This window comes from Eschrichtius robustus, chromosome 5 (assembly GCF_028021215.1).
Source record: "Eschrichtius robustus isolate mEscRob2 chromosome 5, mEscRob2.pri, whole genome shotgun sequence".
NCBI lineage: Eukaryota > Metazoa > Chordata > Mammalia > Artiodactyla > Eschrichtiidae > Eschrichtius > Eschrichtius robustus.
Genome location: NC_090828.1, coordinates 63,155,591 through 63,178,774, shown reverse-complemented (window position 1 = coordinate 63,178,774; position 23,184 = coordinate 63,155,591). Strand labels below are relative to the sequence as shown.

At 36.9% G+C, this 23,184-nt stretch overlaps 1 protein-coding gene across 1 annotated transcript in view; it reads right to left on the bottom strand.

Moving 5' to 3' along the window:
* Positions 1-842: 842 nt before the first annotated feature.
* Positions 843-23,184, bottom strand: part of CFAP210 (cilia and flagella associated protein 210) — a 30,802-nt gene continuing 8,460 nt past the window's right edge. The window contains exons 5-9 of the mRNA XM_068544935.1: positions 15,122-15,278; positions 10,235-10,374; positions 7,994-8,186; positions 7,091-7,255; positions 843-1,205 (exon numbers count right to left, since the gene is read on the bottom strand). Coding sequence (XP_068401036.1) covers positions 861-1,205; positions 7,091-7,255; positions 7,994-8,186; positions 10,235-10,374; positions 15,122-15,278 — 1,000 coding nt within the window. The 3' untranslated portion in view covers positions 843-860. The remainder of the gene's footprint in view (positions 1,206-7,090; positions 7,256-7,993; positions 8,187-10,234; positions 10,375-15,121; positions 15,279-23,184) is intronic.

Below are 23,184 nucleotides of genomic sequence, written 5' to 3'. Positions count from 1 at the left end.
CTGTATTATATTCTGTGCCTGCCAGCTTTAATATAACACTTACCATTGTAAAGCCATATAAATGTTAATTGAGTTTGTAAAACAGATTGTCTAGTTTTTGGTTTCTTGTTTATTTTTGGTTTTATTTAAATTAGACATATTTAGGGAAAATGAACCTAGTTAACTTGAGGGTTAGTCACTGAAAATATATATGCTTAAGTAAAAATGTTCTGACCATTCAGTGGTTTATATGTGTTAGCAGGTGAATATTATTAAGCTCTCAAATTCTGTAGTGTTTTTAAATGTTTTATTAAGCCAGGAGAATATGTAAAATGTGAGTGCTTCATATGGACTGTGCAAATTTGTTATTAAAATACTTTTAGTTTCAATGTGCTTTTTCTATTTTCATTGCTTTCTAGGTTTCTTTCCTAAACATATTTCCTAACCTAGTACTGTGTTTCTTTTTTAAGTGCGGATTCATAATTTTTACACCTCCCCCACCCCACCAAGTCCTCTCAATACCCAAAATGTCCTAGTTCCAGTTTACATCTTTGCCACAAATTTTAGCTATGGTTTCTTTTATCAAATTAGCAGATCAGAGCAGTTGTGTACTAATAGGTGCAGTTGTACAATATTATGAATATACTTAATGCCACTGAATATTCTTAAATGGCTAAAATTTTACATTTGGTTGTGTATGTGTTTTATCAAAATAAAAAATGGAGTCTGACTTAATCTTGAGTCGGGAAGAATCAATTAGATCAGACATAATTGTACTTAGATGAAAAGCAGCTTTATTAACATTATAAGCATATAATTCACTTGAATTTGTAGCTCATAATATTAGCTATGACTTAGTCTTCTTAAAAATAAACTTTTTTCTACCATGTAAAACCTAGCCTTCCCTTAGACTTTTGAAAAGTATTATATTTTGATCCCTGAGAGATATAAAAAGGGAGCTGGACTCCAGTGATATCATTTGCCTGATAGCTGGGTCTTAATACACCTCTGTCCACAAAAACTGGTCCACGACCACCTCCAGGTCCTTCCTGTACAGCTTTTACAAGAGGATAAATATATTTGTTTGTTGATTCAGACTCAGATTCAATTACTTCTCTGGCATAATCCTGAAATTCCTTCTCCTTTTCAGCCACAAGAGCTTCAGTAAGTCTGCAGTACTCTAGTTCCGCTTGTTTTGCTTGCAGTGCATTAAATTTATTTTTGGCCTATTTGGGAAGGAAAGAAAAAGTATACTTTGTATTAGTAAAAAAAAAAAATCAATTTTCTAAATATATGTAGCATTTGAAGTTGTAGATAGAGCTTTCTAAACTCACTGATATTTGACAAGTCCTGACTTAACTATATACTATAGTTTATTTCAGAAATTCTCCCATGCTTCTCACAATAGTATCATGTTCAAAGTAGTGGCTCAGTATTATGTGATGGTACATCTTCAAACAATGCAGCATGCAATTAAGATCAAAAATCAAATAACCAAGTTTAAAATCCTGCTTCTACCATTTAGAAGATGTGACTTTGACAAGTGTAGAAGACATACCAATCGCTGTCCCCATCCATCCACTGTCCTGAAGGAATGCACCCAAACCCACTGTCCCAAATCAGCCAGATATACCATGTGACTCAGCCACATAAGATTAAGTCTGCAATGAATATCTGAATTAAGTGGTTAAACCAGTTACATATTCTCTTTCCTAAGAATTTGAAGTTGGAACAAGTGACATTTATCAATGTTGGAGCTAGGTAGAATAAGTAAGCAATCTACCTACCAAAAACCAGTTTACTAACATTTCATAATTTTTTTCTTTTAACTTTATAATTTACACAACCATTGTTCTTTTAACTGCTCATATGAGGTGACTAATGGGTTTTTAAAGATTTCTATAAAGTTTTGGTTGACACCTTTTCATTGTGTCTTCTCAGAAGCATTTTAAGAAATGCTGAGTTTATCAAAAATCAAGATTTTTGTCTACTTATGAATATATTTAGTATTCATGAAAATATATTTCAAACTCAGTAACCAACACTTAAGCATAAAATAGTAGCTTAAACCTGATAGATCTACCAGGAATTGAAATTTGTGAGGAAATAAAACAACCATATGAATACAAAATACCAAATTTTTGTTAGTGCTACATTTCAAAACAGGCTTTCATGCTATTTGTTGAATAGGGGATAGGATACTAGGAGTTTGAAAAATTAGAAAATGACATTCAATAACATTAGGAAAAAATCAGAAAAGACTATCTCATCAGTGGTAAAATGCTGTAATTTGGGATCTTAACAAGGAGCAGTTGGGCTATACTGTATTGGTTTGGTAGCAGTTTTGTAGAAAGATATTGAGGGAACAGGGAGAAATATTTGAAGTACAGAAAAGAAATGAGAATGGAAGGAAAGGTAACCATAATGGAATATATGACTGGTCCCTCAAACTTTATATACATTAAGCATAAATACAGATTTGTAAAGAAACTTTTAAAATACTGGTTTAAAATCCTAAAAATTAAAACACATGGGGGTAAAGTAACAAATACCTTTGGAGGATACTAGAGAGCTAATTATTTTGAAAACTTGAAAGTACAGTTAAAGAATCAAATATTTATCCTGTCTTTTAAAATTGTACTTCAGAGAAACTGCTGATCATGAAAATTTCTTTGAAAACTTCAGCAAATCGATGAGAAGGAAGGAGAAAATACTAACATTTTTCCACCTGATGAATTAAATCTAGGTAACAATCATCAAAGGCTGTTTGTATCACACAAAGTGAGACAACAGTCATGACATGCCTTCTAATGGAAATACACCACGCCAGTTATGAGGAATTTTCACCAAAAAATTGAACCTGAATCTGACCTAAACTAGATTTTACATGAAATGTGAGGAACAATACTACCCTGCAGGGATCCAATCAGCAAAATGCAGACGATAATAATTCTAAAAGATAAGAAACCCTGTCCTTCAACAAATAAATTGCAAGATAAACATAATGGAGACAAGGAGGGAGAACCTAAGACAAAAACACAGGATGGGGGTGGAGGAGGAGTTGTTATAGGTTAAAAGAAACTTGAAAGACATATCAATCAACCAAATAGAATATATGGACCCTGTTTTATTCTCAAAACAAAAAACCCTAAAAAATATTCATTGAGACAATCTGGGGGAAATTTAAATGCTGACTGTTAATTGTTTTATATTTTTGAATGTTAATTGTTTTAGATGTTGTAACAGAATTGTGATTATGTTAACTTCTAAAGAGTCCCTGAGTTTTAGAGATAGATACTGAAATATACATGGATAAAATGATATGATATCTGGAATTTGCTTCAAAATAATATGGCAGATCCTACTTCTGATAATGGCCACATGAGGAGGTTGGCCAATTATTCTCCACATAAAACAAGTTTATTATTGAAAATTATTAAAATCAACCATTTCAGAGCACTGGTAAGTGACCATGTACAGGCAACTACTTGAGAAGTGTTTTTTCATGGAAAACTGCTACTAAATCAGAAGGTAAGAACCGCAAGTTTCTGGCATTCTTTGGAGGGCATTGTTATCCCTCCAGCTCAGGAGGTGAAAACTTGCAATTTAACTGGACAATGATGTCAGATTCTATTTGGGTTGAGTGGCAAAGCAGCTAGAAATTGAAAGGGGAGATTCTGGAATGAGACAGAGAAGAGTTGAAATGATAAACTCTACAGACATCCCTGGCTAATTGATAAAACACATTCACATAGGATACCTCAGGAGCCTGGCAAAAAAAGCCCGGGAGAAATTATGAATTTAGTGTTCTTTGGACTACCACCCTCAACCTGCCCACAGCTTGCATAGCAGGGGTAGGAGTAAAAACATTACTGGCTGAAGGTGTCTGAACATAAACTCTACCCATATTATTGGATGACTGTCAACACCAGTACAGTGAGGAACCCTAGGAGTCGAGGCTTTAAAAAATACAAGTGAGCAAAGACATCAGAGGCTACCTTCTGTGGTGAAAACAGATTTCATAGCTTGCGTCCAGGGAAAGCAGTTGCCTACTAAAACAACAACTCTCAGAACAAAACAGAATCTACAACATATTCTATAAAATGTCAAGTTTTCAACCAAAAATTACTAGACCTTCAAAGAAATAGAAACGTGTTACATTATTCTCAGGAAACAGAAACTAACTTTGAATGAAACTGCATATTGACTTTAGCAATTAGATTTCAAAGCAGTTATTATGAATATATCCAGTGAATTAAAGGAAATATGCTCAGAATGAGTGAGCTGAGAATCTAATCAGAGAAATAGAAACAATATAAAAAATATAAAAAGAATCAAATGAAAACTGTAGAGTTGAAAGTTCAATAATTGAACTGAAAAATTCACTAGATGAGCTCAACATCAGAATCAGTGAATCTGAAGGTAGGTCAATAGAAACTATCCCATCTGAAGAACAAAGAGAAAAATATTGACTAAAAATTATCAGAGGTTTCTGGTACAATATCAGATGTCTCTGTGTATGTGCAAATTGGGTCCCTGAAGAAAAAAGGATAAAGAAGCAGGAAAAATATTTGAAGAAATAACAGAAAACTCCCCACATTTGGTGATATTAACTAGCACATCCAAGAGGCACCACAAATCCCAAATAGAAAAAACTCAAGGAAAATACATCATAGTCAATCTGCAGGAAGCCAAAAATGAAGAAAAAACTTCATTTTCAAGAGAAAAATGACACATCACATATAGGGGACAAACAATATGATTGACAGCAGATTTCTAGTCATAAACAGTGAAGGCCAGAAGACACTGGAACAAACATTCAAAAGGCTGAAAAAAATGATATCCAATAATTTCATATCCAATGAAAAGGCAAGGTAAGGACATCTCCAGAAAAACATTAACTGAAAGAATTTATTGCTAGCCCACCTGTGCTATAAAATGTGCTAAAGGAAGTCTTCAGACTGAATGGAAATGGCCAATAAGCATATGAAAAGATGCTCAACATCACTAATCATGAGGGAAATGCAAATGAAAACCACAATGAGATACCATTTCAAATCCATTATGATAATCAACAACAAACACAGAAAATGTTGAGAATTTGGAGAAACTGGAACCCTTGAACATTGCTGGTCAGAGTGTTAAATGGTACAGTTGCTGTAGAAAACAGTATGGTGGTTCTGAAAAAAATTAAACATATAATTACCATATGATCCAGCAATTCCACTTGTGGGTATATAAGCAAAAGAATTGAAAACAGGGACTCAAACAGATATCTTATACCAATGTGCAGAAGCATTTGCAATAGGCAAAAAATGGGAACAACCCAAATATCTATTGATGGATGTATGGATAAACAAAATGTGGTATATATGTACAATGGAATATTATTCAGCATTAATAAGGAATGAAACTCTGACACATGCAGCAACATGAATGAACCTTAAAGACATAAGCTCAGTGAAATAAGACAGACAAAAAAGGACAAATATTGTATGATTCCACTAATATGTGGTACCTGGAATAAGCAAATTCACAGAGACAAAAAGTAGAACACTGGTTACCAGGAACTGGGAGGAAGGGGAACAGAGAGTTACTGTTTAATGGGTACAGAGTTTCAGAGTAGGATGATGAAAAAGTTATGAAGATGGACAGTGTTGACAGTTGCACCTCAGTGTAAATGTGCTTAATGCCCTTGGACTGTATGATTAAAAATAGAATCAGCGGTCCCCAACCTTTTTGGCACCAGGGACTGGTTTCGTGGAAGACAATTTTTCCACAGATGGGAGGGGGAGGTATGGTTCAGGCAGTAACGTGAGCCATGATTCAGGTGGTAATGCAAGCAATGGGGAGCGATGGGGAGTGGCAAATGAAGCTTCGCTTGCTCGCGCACTGCTCACCTCCTGCTACGTGGCCTGGTTCCTAACATGCCACGGACTGCTACCAGTCTGCGGCCCAGGGGTTGGGGACCCCTGGTTAGAATGATAAATTTTATGTTATGTATATTTCACCACATTAAAAAAATAAGTTAAAACTCAACAATTAGAAAGAAACCCAGGGCTTCCCTGGTGGTGCAGTGGTTAAGAATCTGCCTGCCAATGCAGGGGACACAGGTTTGAGCCTGGTCCGGGAAGATCCCACATGCCACGGAGCAACTAAGCCCATGCGCCACAACTACTGAGACTGCGCTCTAGAGCCCACAAGCCACAACTACTGAGCCCGCGTGCCACAACTACTGAAGTCCACGCGCCTAGAGCCCATGCTCTGCAACAACAGAAGCCACCGCAATGAGAAGCCCATGCACCGCAACAAAGAGTAGCCCCCGCTCGCCACAACTAGAGAAAGCCCGTGTGCAGCAACGAAGACCCAATGCAGCCAAAAATAAAATAAATTTAAAAAGAAAAAAGAAAGCCACCCAACTAAAAAATTGGCAAAAGATTTAAATAAACACTTCACAAGGCACACAAATGACTAAAAAGTACATGAAAAGATGTTCAATATCTTTAGTCATTAGGGAAATGCAAAATAACACCATGAGATAACACTATACTAGAATAGTTAAAAATTAAAGGATGGCAGTAACAAGTGTTAGCAAGGATGTGGGGCAACTTGTCCTTGCACTCATTGCTGGTAGGAATGGAAAATGGTACAGCTATTCTGGAAAACAGTTTTTAGACACAAATGATTGGATGCCAGGTCCTCCATACATGCTCTAAAATCTCTGGGACCCCCACTCACCTCAAATATGAAACCTATGTGATCCCAATCAACATATTCTCTGGGTAGTGGTTTTAAAGAGGGGGAAAAAGTAAAGGAAGCATCATGGCCTGTCATTTGCATTTGTATTTTCTTTCATATTTATCAAAACACAATAGAAACTAAAGAAGGATAAATAGTTGTGCAAAAGACATAAACCTAGGGTGAGAACTTCAATACCCATAAAAACAAAAACTAACTCTTCACATTTTTAATACATTTTATTGTGTCATAACCATAATGACCATCTGTTCTTACTTGTTAAAGGAAACTGCTTTGGGAAACAGAAAACTATCATGAACTCTATATTACATATTTATTGCTAAAAGAAGTATAAACATTTAGGAATAATTACCATTTGCTGAATATGGGCATCTTGAACTTCTCGACGTTCTTTATCAGCTTTCCGTTTTTTCTCCTTTTCATGCTCCCAGAAAATCTGGTCTGCTTTCAGGATAGCTAACAATTGTTCTTTAGCCTCTATTTTTCTTTGTCTTTCTTCTTCCTCTTTATTTTTCATCTAGATGATAAAAGGCAAAGGAAAAAATTAAAACCATTTTTAGCAACCAACAGCCTTCAATAAGGCACAAAGTTAGAAAACTCTAAGCAGAAAGTCAGCCAGGAGCAATGCAGGGGCAGAAAATTGGACACACATGGACTGATTTCCACATGGCCAGTTTACTTTGATTTTGTTCTATTTCCTTAATATCAAGAAACACAATAAAAAACGTAAGTAGAATGATACTGGTTTTAAAAAAATACAGGAACAGAAAAGCAAGACCATCTCAGGGTAGGGAAATATTTGTAAGGTAAAAAATTAATTGCTACAATGTTTATAAAGTATCCAATTTATATCTTATGACAGTCAGTCATGTAGGAGATAAATTCTGAAGGATTAAGATATACAGAAACACAATGGGGTAATTTTTACTTGATTTGTCTTAAAAACATTCAAACGAAAGGTATATTAAATGAATAACTTTTTGCACTTCAGATGGTTCTGAAACAGAAGAGATTATTATTACTTTGCATCTATAAAAATCTTATTTGTAATTGTCTACCATGTCATCTTCTGTTAGAAAGTAAACATGGTCTGATTTCAAAACTATAGGAAGATAATTTATACATTGTTTTTCAAATCTGCTCGTTTTTGTCAGGGAGGCAGAGGGAGTATATTAGTAGGAAGTTAGGAGAAACTACAGTGTAAAGGGCTCAAATTTGTTTTTTGATTTTTATTTGTCATCATTGAATTGCTTACCACAAGAGCTCTATGTTCTGCAATTGCTTTTAATTCTGCTTTGTTTTTTTCATACTTTTCTCTTTCTCTTTTTTCCCATTCAGCCTCAGCTTCTGCAATATCTCTAGCAATAATCAAATCTTCATTGTCAAATTTCTCTTTCATTAGTTTACTCAGGAAGTTATTTATTCTTTCTCTCCGTTCCTCCATTAGCCTATAACAAAATAACCATCACTTGTCAAGTCTTCATGAATGGATTTTTTATGGAGCCAATATACTATATTTAGAGAGTCAGATATTTTATAGTCTTTTACAAGACTGAAAGGGAGCCCCATCGCTCCTTTCATATATTAAGTGGAAATTATTTTTAATACTTTATTTTATACTTTATTTTTAGAATAAAGTCTATTCTAAAAATCCAAAGGGAATAATGCATATAGTATGATCTTGTGTATGTGTGTGTATAGGAAATAAAGTGTAAAATTCTCCACATGAAAAATATTTTTAAATACTTTATTAGACTATCCTACTTGCTCTAATATTGAAGGCATAGATTATAAAAATAAGTCAAAGGCCTTTCTTTAAATGTAACCTCAAAAACAGAAAAAGCTATCAAAATCCTGAATAAATTCATCCTTACTATGCCCTGTCTGCAATCTATTCATAGCACTTTATTGACTTCATCTGTTTATATGAAGATAAATAACTCTCCTTTTACACTGTGAGATTTCCAAGGTCAGAGACAGGGTAAGTCCTCTCTCTAGTTCAGGGCCAAGCATGGTGCCTGGCACATCATCAACAATAACTACATGTTTGTTAAAGGAATGGGGGCATTTTCGTTAAGGAAATTGGGCAAAATATACTTTTAAATTTAATTGTGACATATTCACTGATTATTGAGTGAATTTGCAAAGCAACATGGGAGAAACAATGAGAAAGGACACAGCACATGCCCCAGGGGAATGACAATCTAAAGTGGAGAAAAGACAATTATGTAAATAACTATGCAGGCAAAAGGTGATAAATGCCATGAGAAAGCTAGAAAATGATGTGGGCAAATGAGAAAAAAGGAAGGCTTCATGGAAAAGGTGACATTTCATCTAGGCTTTCAAAAACAATATTTTAAACACTCTGATTACCTACTATGTGCCAGGGACTATTCCAGGTACTGGGACATAACAGTAAACAAAACATTAAAAATCTCTACTTTCATGGAGCTTTCACAATAGTTGGGGGGTAGAGAGACAGCAAACAAAATAAATAATTAAAATAGTGCTGTATCATGCAACAAAGAAAAAGAAAGCAGTTAAAGTGATAAGCAATGTGGGGTGTGGGCTTGTAATTTTAAATAACATTGTCAGGGATGGCCTGAATGAGAAGGCAATATTTGAGTAATGATCTGGAAGAGTTAAAGGAGGTGAGCATTCCCCAAAGAGGGTACAGAAGAAGTCCAGTGTGAGTGACAAAGAGGGAAAGAAGGAGAGAGCAGTAAGAGATGAGGTTTGAGAGAGGAGGCTGGGGTCGGCTGGGAATTAGGATGGATGTAGAGCCTTATGGGCCATAGTCAAGACTCTAAGTGTGATATAAAGCCTGATATCAGAGGGTTTTGCACAAGTGAAAAGCATGGTCTAGACAGAAACACGATGTACTGTAAGTCTCCTCCCTCATCTCACCCCAAACTGCTCAATAAGGTAAGCAATGACCTCTAAATCTGATGGGTGCTTCATTTTTAAAATCTCATTTAATCCCTCTAGTGATCTAACACTGATGACTGCTCTCTTCTTACTGAGTATCCACCCCCACTCCCTTGCTGTTTCTCTGCTTTTCCTCCATTCTCTGGAAACTATTCCTTGGTCTTCATATTATCTTCATTCTCCATTTGACCTTTAACTATGGATTTCCCTAGGGACTATGTCACCTTCATTTCTTACCTACTCCCCCTAGGTGAGCTCACCTGTATCCACAGTTCCAATTCCCACTTGTACATCAATGGCTCACAAAGCCACCTCCAGCTCATACCCCTCTCCTAAAGCAGAGATTTTCAGTATTTCCAACCATCTATCTACCACACAGATGTCATCAATATTCCAAGGGAACCCCAACTCACATGCTCCAAGCTGAAATCACCATGTCACTAAACGCCCTGAAATAAATAATGAGACCTTTTTCCTAAAGACTACTCTCATATCACAACTTCTGATTTAAAATAAAATAATTTCAGACAGTGCTTTATTAATCACAAAAATTATTTTAGAAGCTGACCTGTGTGTTTCAGCTTCCTTTTCTTTCCCCATTTGTGTAAGACGCTTTTTTGCTTTGATAAATTTTCTAATCTTTTCATCTTCTTCCTCTTGCTGCTGCCGTTCTACAGCTTTGATGGTATTTTTATCATTCAAATGTTCCTTGGAGGAAAAAATTGTGTATTATCCTATCACAAAGAAAAGTATCTTTCAATGTATAGGTATCTAATACGATATCAAATGTCAAATGGTCACAGCTTCTAATACAATTATTTCTCTCTTGGAAGTTTATCCCAAGGAGATAATCAGAGCTGGACATTACGTTTTATGTACCTACCATGCACTTCACCTCAAAGTTATTTATAATAGTGAAAATTGGAAACAACCTCTAAATAGTCAATAATGGAGAAACGGTTAAATAAATTACACTCTCAAAGACATGGGAAGATACAAATAACATAATCAGTAAGTAGGAGAAAAAAGCAGAATATAAAACACTACCATGGAGTATTTTAGTTTTGCAAATATATATAAATACAAGTTTATAATGAATGTATAACTGGAAGAAATGTATCAAATGTTAACAGTAGTTACCTCTAGGGTATGAGATTATAGGTGACTTTCACATCTTAATTTTCTGTATTTCTTTTCAAATATCTCATTTCTTTACAAATATGAATTTAAAATAATTCTATAATCAGATAAAATACAGTAAATATGTATACATTCATTTAATGTTTGAATAGTTAATATAGTCATATGCTACACAAACTTACAATATTTTAAAAACACACAGTGTAAAGCGTCCTTCCTACCACATCCACCATCTGCCTATTCCTAATTCCACCCACCAGACTCAATTACTGTGAAACTACTTTCTTGTCCAGGCTTTCTTTTTGTGCATATACAAAAAATTATACAGATGTATATTCTAATTAAAAAATGTTTAATAGGTCAGTTTTTTAACAAAGAATAAAAATCTGTTCATATCAGCATATTTTTTTAAATTAGAGCATCACTTCAGAAAGTCCAATATAAATCAGAGGGGTTCTAGAATTCTACAACCTGACCTGCATTAGCCATCATAAAAATAGGTGTCTTTGAACACAACAGCCTGGATACATAGATGTATCAGTGCTTTCTGTTACTATAAGTAGAAATCAATTCAAGGTAAAAGTTATTAGGTATAATATTTAATATTCCACTGTATTTATAACTCAGGGTCTACTATGTACCTACTACTCTTAAGTACTCTTTTATTTTATGGGATATTACTTTTCAAAGCTGTAATCTGGTTAGGAGATGTATTAGTTGACATGAAAAGGTAATGAAAATATCAAACTCTTAAAAGTGATTGTTTTGAATTATTTCTTAAAAACTTTATTTTACTGTTTTTTTCTAAGTTTATTGTAAATGTTCATACAGATTTTTTATAATAAGAAAAGCCCAGAGTTAACACAAAGTTAATCCTGATTTTTAAAAATTGAAAGCCTCAGCTCAAGATCACATGGCTAGTAAGTAGCAGAGTTAGCATACAAAACAAGGTCTGTCCTATTCCAAAGTGACTTGGAAAGATAAAAATATTATATCCATGAACCAAGAATAAGATTTTATGCAAAAGGAATAATAATATTACAAGTAAAACTCTTAGAAATTAAAATTTTGATAGCTAAAATTAAAAATTCAATAGAAGATTTAGAAGACAAAGTTGAGAATAACTCTCAAAGTCAAACAAAAACCAAAAATGGCAGGAACAATTAATTGCCTACCCAAGAGTCTTTCTTCTCTTCTGCATTAGTAGCAGAACCCAGATTTTGTTCAGAGTGGCAATATGCTCAGCTAGAAGACTATATTTCCAAGCTTTCTTTTCAGCTAGGTGTCACTAAATTACAACCAAAGAGATTTAATGGAAATTGTTAAGTGGGAGTTCTGAAAAAGTTCCTTAAAAGGAGGACAGATAGTTAGGAAATCCTTTTTTGTCCTTCATCCTTTCTCCTTTTTGCTGCCTGGAACGTGGCCAGGAGCTCCAGCAGCTATTCAAGGCCATGAGGCAATCCTGAGGACAGAAGCCACCTATGTTCCAAGAATAGCAAAGCAAAAAAAAGAGAAGCTGTCTCATTCCCCCTTCATTCTGGAGGTACCATATCAGCCTTGGCATGACCACCTCTGCACTTCAGATAAAGGTACTGTTGCAATTTATTTTGTAATTTTTTACATTCTTTATTTTGGGTTTTCTGTTATACACTTTTGAGTCTTACCCTAACTAATAATATGAGAAAATATTTTTTTTAATTAGAGCATCACTTCAGAAAGTCCAATATAAATCAGAGGGGTTCTAGAATGGAAGAAACAAAATAGAAAGGGACAAAATTATACAAGAAATAAAATAAGAAAACTTGATGCATTTATGGGTTGAAGCATCAACTGAGTGCTCAGCAAAATGAAAAAGACCTAAACAAGGTATGTCCCTGTTAAATCTTAGAGCTGCAGAGATAAAGACCCTCAGAGCTTTCAGAGAAAGAGAGACAAGGGAAGTAAAAACAAAACACACCAGAGCACATACATAGAATGAAGACCATAAATAGCATAATATTTCTCCATAGCAATACTGAAAGCTAGATGATTATGAAAACATAAATACAAAACTCTGAATTCTGAACCCAGAATTCTACATCCAAACTATAAAGCAAGCATTACTTTATTTTTTTTTACAAATTTGTTTATTTAGTTAGTTATTTTTGGCTGCGTTGGGTCTTTGTTGCTGCACGCAGGCTTTCCTCTAGTTGCAGAGAGCAGGGGCTACTCTTTGTTGTGGTGCGCGGGCTTCTCATTGCGGTGGCTTCTCTTGTTGCAGAGCACAGGCTCTAGGTGCGTGGGTTTCAGTAGTTGTGGCACAAAGGCTCAGTACTTGTGGCTCTTGGGTTCAGTAGTTGTGGCTTGCGGGCTCCTTAGTTGTGGCACACAGGCTTAGTTGCTCTGCGGCATGTGGGATCTCCCCATACCAGGGCTCGAACCCGTGTCCCCTGCATTGGCAGGCAGATTCTTAACCACTGTGCCACCAGGGAAGCCCAAAGCAAGCGTTACTTTAGATGATAACCTTTCCAGATAAGAATTCAAAATTTTTACCTCCTCTATACCCTTTTTTCGGAAGCTACTCAAAGATGTATTTCAGGGGACTTCCCTGGTGGTGCAGGGGATAAGACTCCATGCTCCCAATGCAGGGGGCCCGGTTTGATCCCTGGTCAGGAAACTAGATCCCACGTGCACATCACAACTAAGAGTTTGCCTGCCACAACTAAGGAGCCCGCCTGCCACAACAAAGGAGCCCAGTGCTGCAGCTAAGGAGCCCTGGAGCCACAACTAAGGAGCCCACCTGCCTCAACTAAGACCTGGTGCAACCAAATAAATAAATATTTAAAAAAAAAAGATGTATTTCAGCAAGATGAAGGAATAAACCAAGAAAGAGGAAGGCATAAGATTCAGGAAATAGGAGCTGAGACCCAGGAAAGTGGCACAGGGAAGCTCCAGAATGACAGCTGAGTAGCAGGCCTAGAGAGCAAACAGTCCAGAAGGAAGAGAAGGACGGAGGACTCTGGATGGGGGAGCTCCAAGAAAACCATAGATAGTTTAATATTACTTAGTTGAACATTTGAAAACTAATATCATTAACCATTTGGCAGAATGTACTGAACATACGGAAAAAATTGAGGTATACAGCTTTAAAGCAAATGCAAACAATGAGAATTATTTTAACCACAGAAAAACATTTATGGAAGCAAAAAATTATAATCATAGTATATTTCTTAGCTCTTCAGAGAACAATATTTATATAATCATAATACTGATTAAACTAAAATTATGCCATGATGATTTGGGGGAAAGAGGAGGATGGGAAGGGGACAGTATTAGAAAAGAGCTAAATCCTCAACTACCAGGGCAGAGAGACAGAAAATGTTTAAAATTGATAAATCAAGATACATATCTTTAAAGCTGAATATATTTTTTAAAATATATAGATTATTTATTTATTTTTAAATTTATTTACTTATTTATTTATTTATTTTTGGCTGCGCTGGGTCTCCGTTGCTGTGCGCAGGCTTTCTCTAGTTGCGGTGAGCGGGGACTACTCTTCATTGTGGCGCGTGGGCTTCTCATTGCAGTGGCTTCTCTTGTTAGGGAGCACGGGCTCTAGGCGCGCGGCTTCAGTAGTTGTGGCACACGGACTCAGTAGTTGTGGCTCGCGGGCTCTATAGAGCGCAGGCTCAGTAGTTGTGGCACACGGGCTTAGTTGCTCCGTGGCATGTGGGATCTTCCCAGACCAGGGCTCGAACCCGTGTCCCCTGCATTGGCAGGCGGATTCTTAACCACTGCGCCACCAGGGAAGTCCCTAAAATATATAGATTATTTAGAATATAATTTTCCAAGAAGCAGAAGGAGTGAAGCAATGACTGTTACTCTTCTTTTAAGCATTTTGGTGACGTTTGATGTTTTAAATCTGTGTATATGTTACTTAAGAATTAAAAATAACTTTAAAGAAATGAATATAAAAAATTACAAAATAAATTGCATCTACCATAAAATAATTATTACCATTTATTCAGCACATATTAATAGTGCAGGAGATACCAAACACATATCACCCCATTCATTGCTCATAACAACTCTCATTTTTAGGATAACAAAATTCATTTTTAAAAAGTCTCATTCTCTTAATTCTTGTTCATGAATGAGAGCACATCCAAATGAAATAACAGCAAATATAGCTCCCCACAAAGTACACTTAAAAACCCAACTTAATAGCAAACTTGTTTTCTATACCACTATTATGTATAAAAAACATATTAAAAATTTGGCATTGGACTTTGTACATTTTTTGAAGAGATACATTTTTGAAGTATTTTCAACTTACAAAAAATAGTCTCCTGCTTTCACTGATCTCTTCTTTCCTCTTTCCTCTTTTTTTTTTCATTTCTATTTCATATAATGAATTCTGTTGCTTTATTTCCTCAGCATCCTTTTCTTCCTCTTTTCTCCTTCTCTCTTCTTCCTCTTCATGTTCCTTTATTCTGAAGAAGAAAACGTAATTATAACTGAGAGCGACGCAGAAAAATAGAATATATTTTAAAGAAATGAATTAGATTCTTACCTGGGATGATTTGAAGCTGTAAAGGAGAACTTGTGGATTTCTTTTGGGACAAGAACAGATAGGTAAAGAGCAGCGATTAAAACCAAATCCAGGGACTTCCCTGGTGGTCCAGTGGGTAAGATTCTGCGCTTCCAATGCAGGAGGCCTGGGTTCTGGGAAGTAGAGCCCACATGCATGCTGCAACTCAGAAGCCTGCGTGCCGCAACTAAGAGGTCCGCATGCCACAACTAAAGATCCCGCGTGCCACAACTAAGACCTGGCACAGCCAAAATAAATTTAAAAATAGGGGCTTCCCTGGTGGCGCAGTGGTTGAGAATCTGCCTGCCAATGCAGGGACACGGGTTCGAGCCGTGGTCTGGGAGGATCCCACATGCCGCGGAGCAACTAAGCCCATGCGCCACAACTACTGAGCCTGCGCGTCTGGAGCCTGTGCTCGGCAACAAGAGAGGCCGCAATGGTGAGAGGCCCGCGCACCGCGATGAAGAGTGGCCCCCGCTTGCCGCGACTAGAGAAAGCCCTCGCACGGAAACAAAGACCCAACACAGCCAAAAATAAATAAATAAAAATTTAAATAAATAAATAAATAAATAAAAAATAACAAATAAAAAAAATTAATTAATTATGTTTTTAAAAAAGGACATAGGAACCAATTGCAATGTATGAACCTTACTTGGAATCTGATTCAAACAAATAAATTGTAGAAAAAAATTTTTTTAAATACAAAAACAAATCCAATCTTGGTTAACCCAGGATTGCCAATATCTTCCTTTCTTCAAAATTTGTTTCATTCCTCACCAAAATTAAGTCCTAAAGTAGATTCAAATGTTCCTTTCCTTTAGAAAGAACCAGTTAACTGAATGACAGACAGTATGCTGAAATGGTGACATTATTTTACAGAAAAGTCCCTAATCCCTACTGCTTTTCAATTTCAGCACTAGAAGATGCTATCTAAGCTATGGGTCTGGCCTCTCAGGAGATGGGGTCTGATGGAAGAAGGGCAACAACTTCCTTACCCAGCTGGCCACTTGGGTTGTTATCCTTTCTCTAGCCAACACTGACTAACTACTGATGCCTTCTGAGTGGTTAGTCATTAAATGCTGGTTGTCTCACAGGGCTTATGAGTGAGTTCTTCAGAGATCCCTGAGCAGTGTCCTCACTGCAGAGCTCTGATCTGCATTTAGCTCCAGCTCTACCTCTACAACCCACACCCCCCCAACCCCACCACCATCACAACCAGGAGCATCCACCATCAGTAGTTTATTGCAGACTCTCCGCGCCCGCATCTGGCAGTCAATCCTCAGCATACTGGCAAAACAACTCAAGCCCCCCGGTATCTTTGTCTATGCGCCCACGCATCCCCCGTCAGCCAATCAACACGTGTGCAGGCTGCTCCACTGGTGCTATCAGTTGTCTCCAGTTCTTTTTCTTCCTGAACAGGTGGGTACAGAGTGGGTAAACAACCCACTTAAATAGACAAAAAGACTGAGGAGTAAACCTTTCTTTCATATGCACCCAATCAAAACATTTTTTTCTTGGCTTCAGGGAGGGGGGAAAATTCCCTTCCCTGTGCCACAGAGGACTCTACAGTTAAGTGAGCCAGTAAGTTCACTTTGGAATTATTAAGCCAATTCAGAACAGGTGAGTAAGCAGCCACTTAGAGTCACAGTCAGTCTCTTTAGGAGGAGCTAAGAAAAAAGTCACTGTTGGCCACAGCTAAATCAACTTTATGATTGCCCTAAAAATACTAGGTTTTCAAATTTTTATTTATTTGTTTAGTTTGTTAGAACTATTTAATAGTATACCAATCTCTTAGAAGCAAATTCACGTCAATAATCAAGATTTAAAGGACATTATAAAAAGAGATGTATCTAATTTTGAGAAAGTTTTTGAAGTTTTAAAATTGCTACTTTAAGGGAAAACAAGATATAAAACATTTGCAATTTTAACATTCCTTAGCAAATCTGGAAATCACTAACATTATACCTATACACGTATTGGACAATTCATTGTTTTAGCCAAAGAAAAATTTACCTATTCTGAGAGTGAATAAGAAAAAAATGTCTCTAGTGTCAGTGAAGAGATAATATTGACAGGGATTTATATAACTATTAAATAAAGACTGTCAGTAAAGACTTTTACCTTAGTTTGGGTAGACTACTCAACTATCTGCCATAAGTTTAGCTTAATGCAAAGTCAACATTTTGAAGGAAATCCGAGATCCTCTAGTTCAGGGAAGAAATACATAACATTTATATCTTTACTTCTAACACCCATGACAGTAGCAGACATCAATAATCAATTCAAAACAAAAATCAATGCAAAAATCTTGGTCCTGCTCAGCCCAATGAACTGGCAGCCTCTGCCAAACCGTCAGAGCAGAATTTGTCATGAAACCTCTTTGCTACCCCTGATTCACATTCTGAAGCTCCCAAATCTGTATTGATCTAGCCCAGATCTGACTTGACTTTATATAGATGTTACATAGAACTCCTATAAAAGTGGAAGGGACCCCTACCCAAAATGTGGTTCAGGAGACCCTCCACACACCAAGAGAATTTGAGAGAAAGTATTATCACATAAGGGACTCCCAACAGAGCTATGTAGGCATAAGTAGGTCTGGATTGACTTGGGCAAAGCAGAGGAAGTGAGTTTGGGTCTTTATTGTGACTAAGGGGTGAAACTGGGGAAAAGCTCCTGTGCACAGGAGATTTAAATTTCCTACTGGCAACAAAGGAAGAGGCAAGCCCAGGGGCCTTCTTATTAGCCTGTCCAGATGTGAGGCCAAAGGGGAAGGGAGGGTGGGGTTTAACAAGAAGTCAGCAGCCCAACATCAAAAATGAGGTCGCTATTACCATAGACATGCTTGATTCTTGAAGAGACAACCCAAGAGGCATCACCACCTGACTATTCTATTATATAGGTACATTCACTATGTCTAAAAGCAAATTCATCCTCCTCCTCTTCTAAACTGATCCTTTTGGTCTCTTGTCCTTATCTTGGTGAACAGTACCAACTTCTTTTCTGTTGCCTATTCTAGAGACTTAAGAATCACACTTAACACTTCTGTAATCTTGAGACCTCTCATTCATTTGTTTAACAACTATTTATTGAATTTCTTCTACAATCATGAAACAGACAAACGTGGTTCCTGACCTCAAGAAGCTTACATTCCAGTGGGGAAGACAGGCAAAAACAAAGAAACAAAAGCAAGTAAATAGAAAAATAATGTAATTACAAATCCAGGTAAGTCTTGTAAAGAAAATAACAGAACAAGGGACTTCCCTGGTAGTCCAGTGGTAAAGAATCATCCGCCTTCCAATGCAGGGGATGTGGGTTCGATCCCTGGTAGGGGAACTAAGATCCCACATGCCACGGGGCAACTAAGCCCGCACGCCACAACTACTGAGCTCACACACCTCAACAAGAGAGCCCGCATGGCACAAACTACAAAGCCCACCTGCTCTGGAACCCGTACACCACAACTAGAGAGAGAAAACCTGCACGCCTCAACTAGGGAGAAACCCGTGTGCTGCAACGAAGAGCCCATGCGTTGCAACAAAAGATCCCGTGAGCCACAACTAAGACCTGATGCAGCCAAAAAAATAAAGAAAATAAATAAATAAAATTTTTAAAAAATATACATATAAAAGAAAATAACAGGACAAGAAAAAGAATAACAATTGAGTTATTTATTTTACATAACAGAGAGAGCTGTTTGGACAGAGCTGTTCCCTAAGACAAAGAAGACTTCTTTGAGCTGGTGAGAAGCCCACAGATGAAGAACGGGAGGGTAAAATTCCAGACAGAAGAAAAAGCATGTGAAAAGGCCATGTGGCTAGCAATGATCTGACAGGAGCCTGAGGCCTGGAAGATCAGGGTAATGGAGGTATAATAACTAAGGAGAAAGAGTGGTGGGAAAGGAGTTTGAGAAGTAGATGAGGCCCTTTGACACAAGGCCTTGCCAGAGATAGTGGAGTTTCCGTTTTATCTTAAATGAATGGAAAGTCACTGAAATGTTTTAGGTAGGAGAATAATAAGATCAATTTTCATTTTAATAAAATCTCTCTGGATGATGAAAGGAGAAGGGATTAGGAAGAGAGAATAGGAGGACAGTTAAGAGGTTGATGCAATAATCCATGGGATATGAGGGTGGCTTGGACTAAGATGACAGCAATAAATTCAAGATTTGTTTTGGAGAAAAAAATCAACATGAATTGCTGATAGATTTGACTTGGGAAATAAAGGAAAATAAAGATGGATTCCTATGTTTCTGGTTTGAACAACTGACTGGTAAGGATGCCACTAGAAAGTCCACTGTGGGTGTGGAGAATCAATAATTCTGTGTTAGACATTTTAAATCTGAGGTACCTAAGAGATATCCAAATGGAGATGTCTGAAAGGTGGTGAGATATGTGAAACTGGGACTTAAGGGAGAGTCTGGACTAGAGTGACAAATTTGGAAGTTACAAGATTTAGGATGGCTTTTAATCAGTAGGAATAAATAAGATCACTTAAACCCTCTTCTCTTATCCAGGAGAAAGTGATGCAAGCTGTCCTATGATGATTTTTCCTTTTCTTGGGAAGCTGATGAGATTAACAGTAACTGAGTTGTTCTTAAGCAAGGTCTATGGGCCTCTTCCTAGAGAAAGGCTTACCTATCAATAGAAGGAAATAGAATTATTCCTTGTCTATACTCTTAAGTGTCTTTTCAATAATTATGTTTAAGGCTGTTGGTCAAAATCCCTCTTTGGGGGGATTTTGGTGTCACTAGAGTCCCTTATTTGCCCTGTCCTCATCATGCCCACTGTGAGTCACAGGCAGACTCTTATACTGCTCAAAGACCACCCCAATCTCCAGGCCTGCAGCCTAGAGATTGTTTAATAAGCATGTGAAAAATCTCACTTTCAGGTACAGGGCCTCCAGCTGTACAGGGTGTTTTAGTCATCCATTGCTGAGTAACTAATTACCCCTAAATTTAGTGGCTTAAAACAATAAACATTTATTATCTCATACCATTTCTGAGATTCAGGAAGCTGAGAGTGGCCTAGCTGGGTTGTCCTCAAGAGATTACAGTCAAGATGTTGGAGCTGTAATCATATGAAGGCTTGACAGAGTCTGGAGAACCAATTTTCACATATCCATTGGCAGGAGGCCTCAGCTCCTTGCCACATGGACCTCTCCACAGAGCTTCTTGAGTATCTTACAACATGGCACTTAGCTTCCCCAGAATGAGCAATCCAAGAGAGATGCCAAGGAGAAAGCCACAATGCCTTTTATATCCTAATCTCAGGATGTCACACACCATTACTTCTACCTCATTCTATTCTTTGGAAATGAGTTACTATGTATGGCTCACACTCAAGAGGGAAAGGAATTAGGCTCTCTGAAGGGAGGAATATCAAATAATGTGTGGATATATTTTAAATCACCACCAGATGACACCTGGATAGCACTTGGTAATACAATTAGTAGGGCATGCAAAAGAGTCTTGCCTCTTGGAACCTGCAATTCCCATTTCTTAGGGACTAAAAGAATTAAAATTTGGTCTCTGCTCAAAGAGGAGAGTCATTCCAAATTTTGGGAGACCTTAAGACACATGGCCTACAAGGCACATCATGATCTGGCCCTTGCCTGTCTCTCCGATCTCATCTTTAACATTGCCCTCTTAGTCCTCTGTATTACAGCCATCTTGTAGTTATTCAAATCCACCATATTCTGTCTCACCTGTGGGCTTTCACCCATGTTATTTCCTCTGCTTAAAATACTTTTACATCCCTTACTCTTTGCATGACTTATTCCTACTCATTCTTCAGAATTAAGTACAGGAGCTGATCTCTTCTGAAAAGCCTTCTCTAGACGGAATCAGTTGTCCATTTTATATGCTTCCATACACTCTGTATATATATTTCCCAAAATATTTACTATCATAGTCTATTTATTTGTTCCATATCTATACCCTCCTCCCCAGATTGTAAACTTCTTAAGGAAAGAGGACTATTGTATTCATCTTTGTATTCTCAGTGACTAGAATAGCGGATGGCAAACATTGTTCAATAAATGTCTGTAACAATGAATGATGATTGAATGAATAAATAAATAGCCTCTCTTGAAATCTTGCACCAGAATAAACTCTTATTATTCAAGAAAAGGGGAAAAAAATCCTCTTCTTCTCCTCCATTTTCTACCAATATAGTCCTCTGTTTCCACTCAGGTTAATACCAGTGCTATGATTCCAATTTTACTTTTGTCCTAAAGAGGCTTTTTATTGGCTCATCACCATTCCTAACAATATTTTAAAGTAACATGCATTCTGAGTTGTATATAACTGACACATGCATCAACATTCAACAGAATACAACATGGTGATAATTTTGTAATTGAATTTTTTGTTTGTTTTGTTTTTTTACTTTTTGGCCACACCACGTGGCATGAAGGATCTTAGTTCCCCGACCAGGGGTCAAACCCGTGCTCCTACAGTGGAAGCACAGAGTCTTAACTGTTGGACCATCAGGGAAGGCCCTGAATGTTTCTTTTTTCTTTTTTTTTTAGATTTTAATGTCAGCTTTATTGAGATATAATTTTCACACCATAAAATTCACCCCTTAAAGTGTACAATTCAGTTGTTTTTAGAACATTTATAGATATTTTCAACCATCACCACTATCTAAATTTGAGAATCTTTTCATCATCCCAAAAAGAGACCCTGTATTACTCACCATTGTGCCCTCTTCCAGCTGCTAACAACCACTACTCTACTTTCTATGAATGTTTCTTAATAAATTTAAGATGTAGGACTTCTGGAACCAAACTGGCAAACCAAGCTCACATGTCAAATATCCTTCCCCTCCTAATTCCCCACAGTGCAACCAATGGAATGGGGAAAATTCTATACCACTACTAGAAACTAAAGCAAGGTGTTACCCACATACCTGAATTTTCAAGAAATTTTAGGGAAAAATAGGGCAGTTGAGAATGCAGTGAGAATAAGTAACACTTGGCCACCATTCGCAAAGACAGAGCTCACTGTGAAGAGTAAGTAAAGGAATTTATGTTGACCTCAGAGCCTAATGGAATATCTCCTAGACTACACTGAAGATACTCCAAAGAAACAACTAAAACAAATCCTAAACTGCTTGAACCTCCACCCTATTGCCAAAGACCAGATGAAAGGGGATCCTGTGGCCCAAACACAGCCCACATACAAAGGCTATAAGTGGGAGGATGTCCTGTAGGTTTTAGCATTGGCCAGATAGCTTGCTATCAGGCTGCTACCTGTAATTACACCTGAGCTGCAACAGCCAATATAAGAAGAGAGATTTCTCAAGGGTTAATCACTGGTCAAATATTTGCCTCTCTCTGCCAACAGCTCTGTCCCTAACTTGCACAAACCCTTGGGTCTCTACACCACCAAAGAAAAAACTTACAATAAATCCAGCATTTCCCTTCTCTTTTTACTAAGGGTTAAAAGAAATGAAGAATACATAATTTGGCAACACATGTATCCTGAGAATTGATGTCTATGCCACTTAGACATTTGTGATTTTGACAAATAAACATATATATACAAAAACCAAAACCTTTTTTTCATAGTAATGACAAAAGACAGATTTGAGCACATAAAAATATTTTCTAAATACTGAAAACCATTCAGAAAAGGTGACACAAATCTGAGATATGTCATATATAAAAACCACTTATTAATCACTTTTTAATTAATCAATGATAAACGTACATTTCAGTATGAAACAACTTACACAGAAGAACAAAGGAGTAACCAATTCATGATAACAAAACCCAAAACAAATGAACATTTACACATAAGAAAA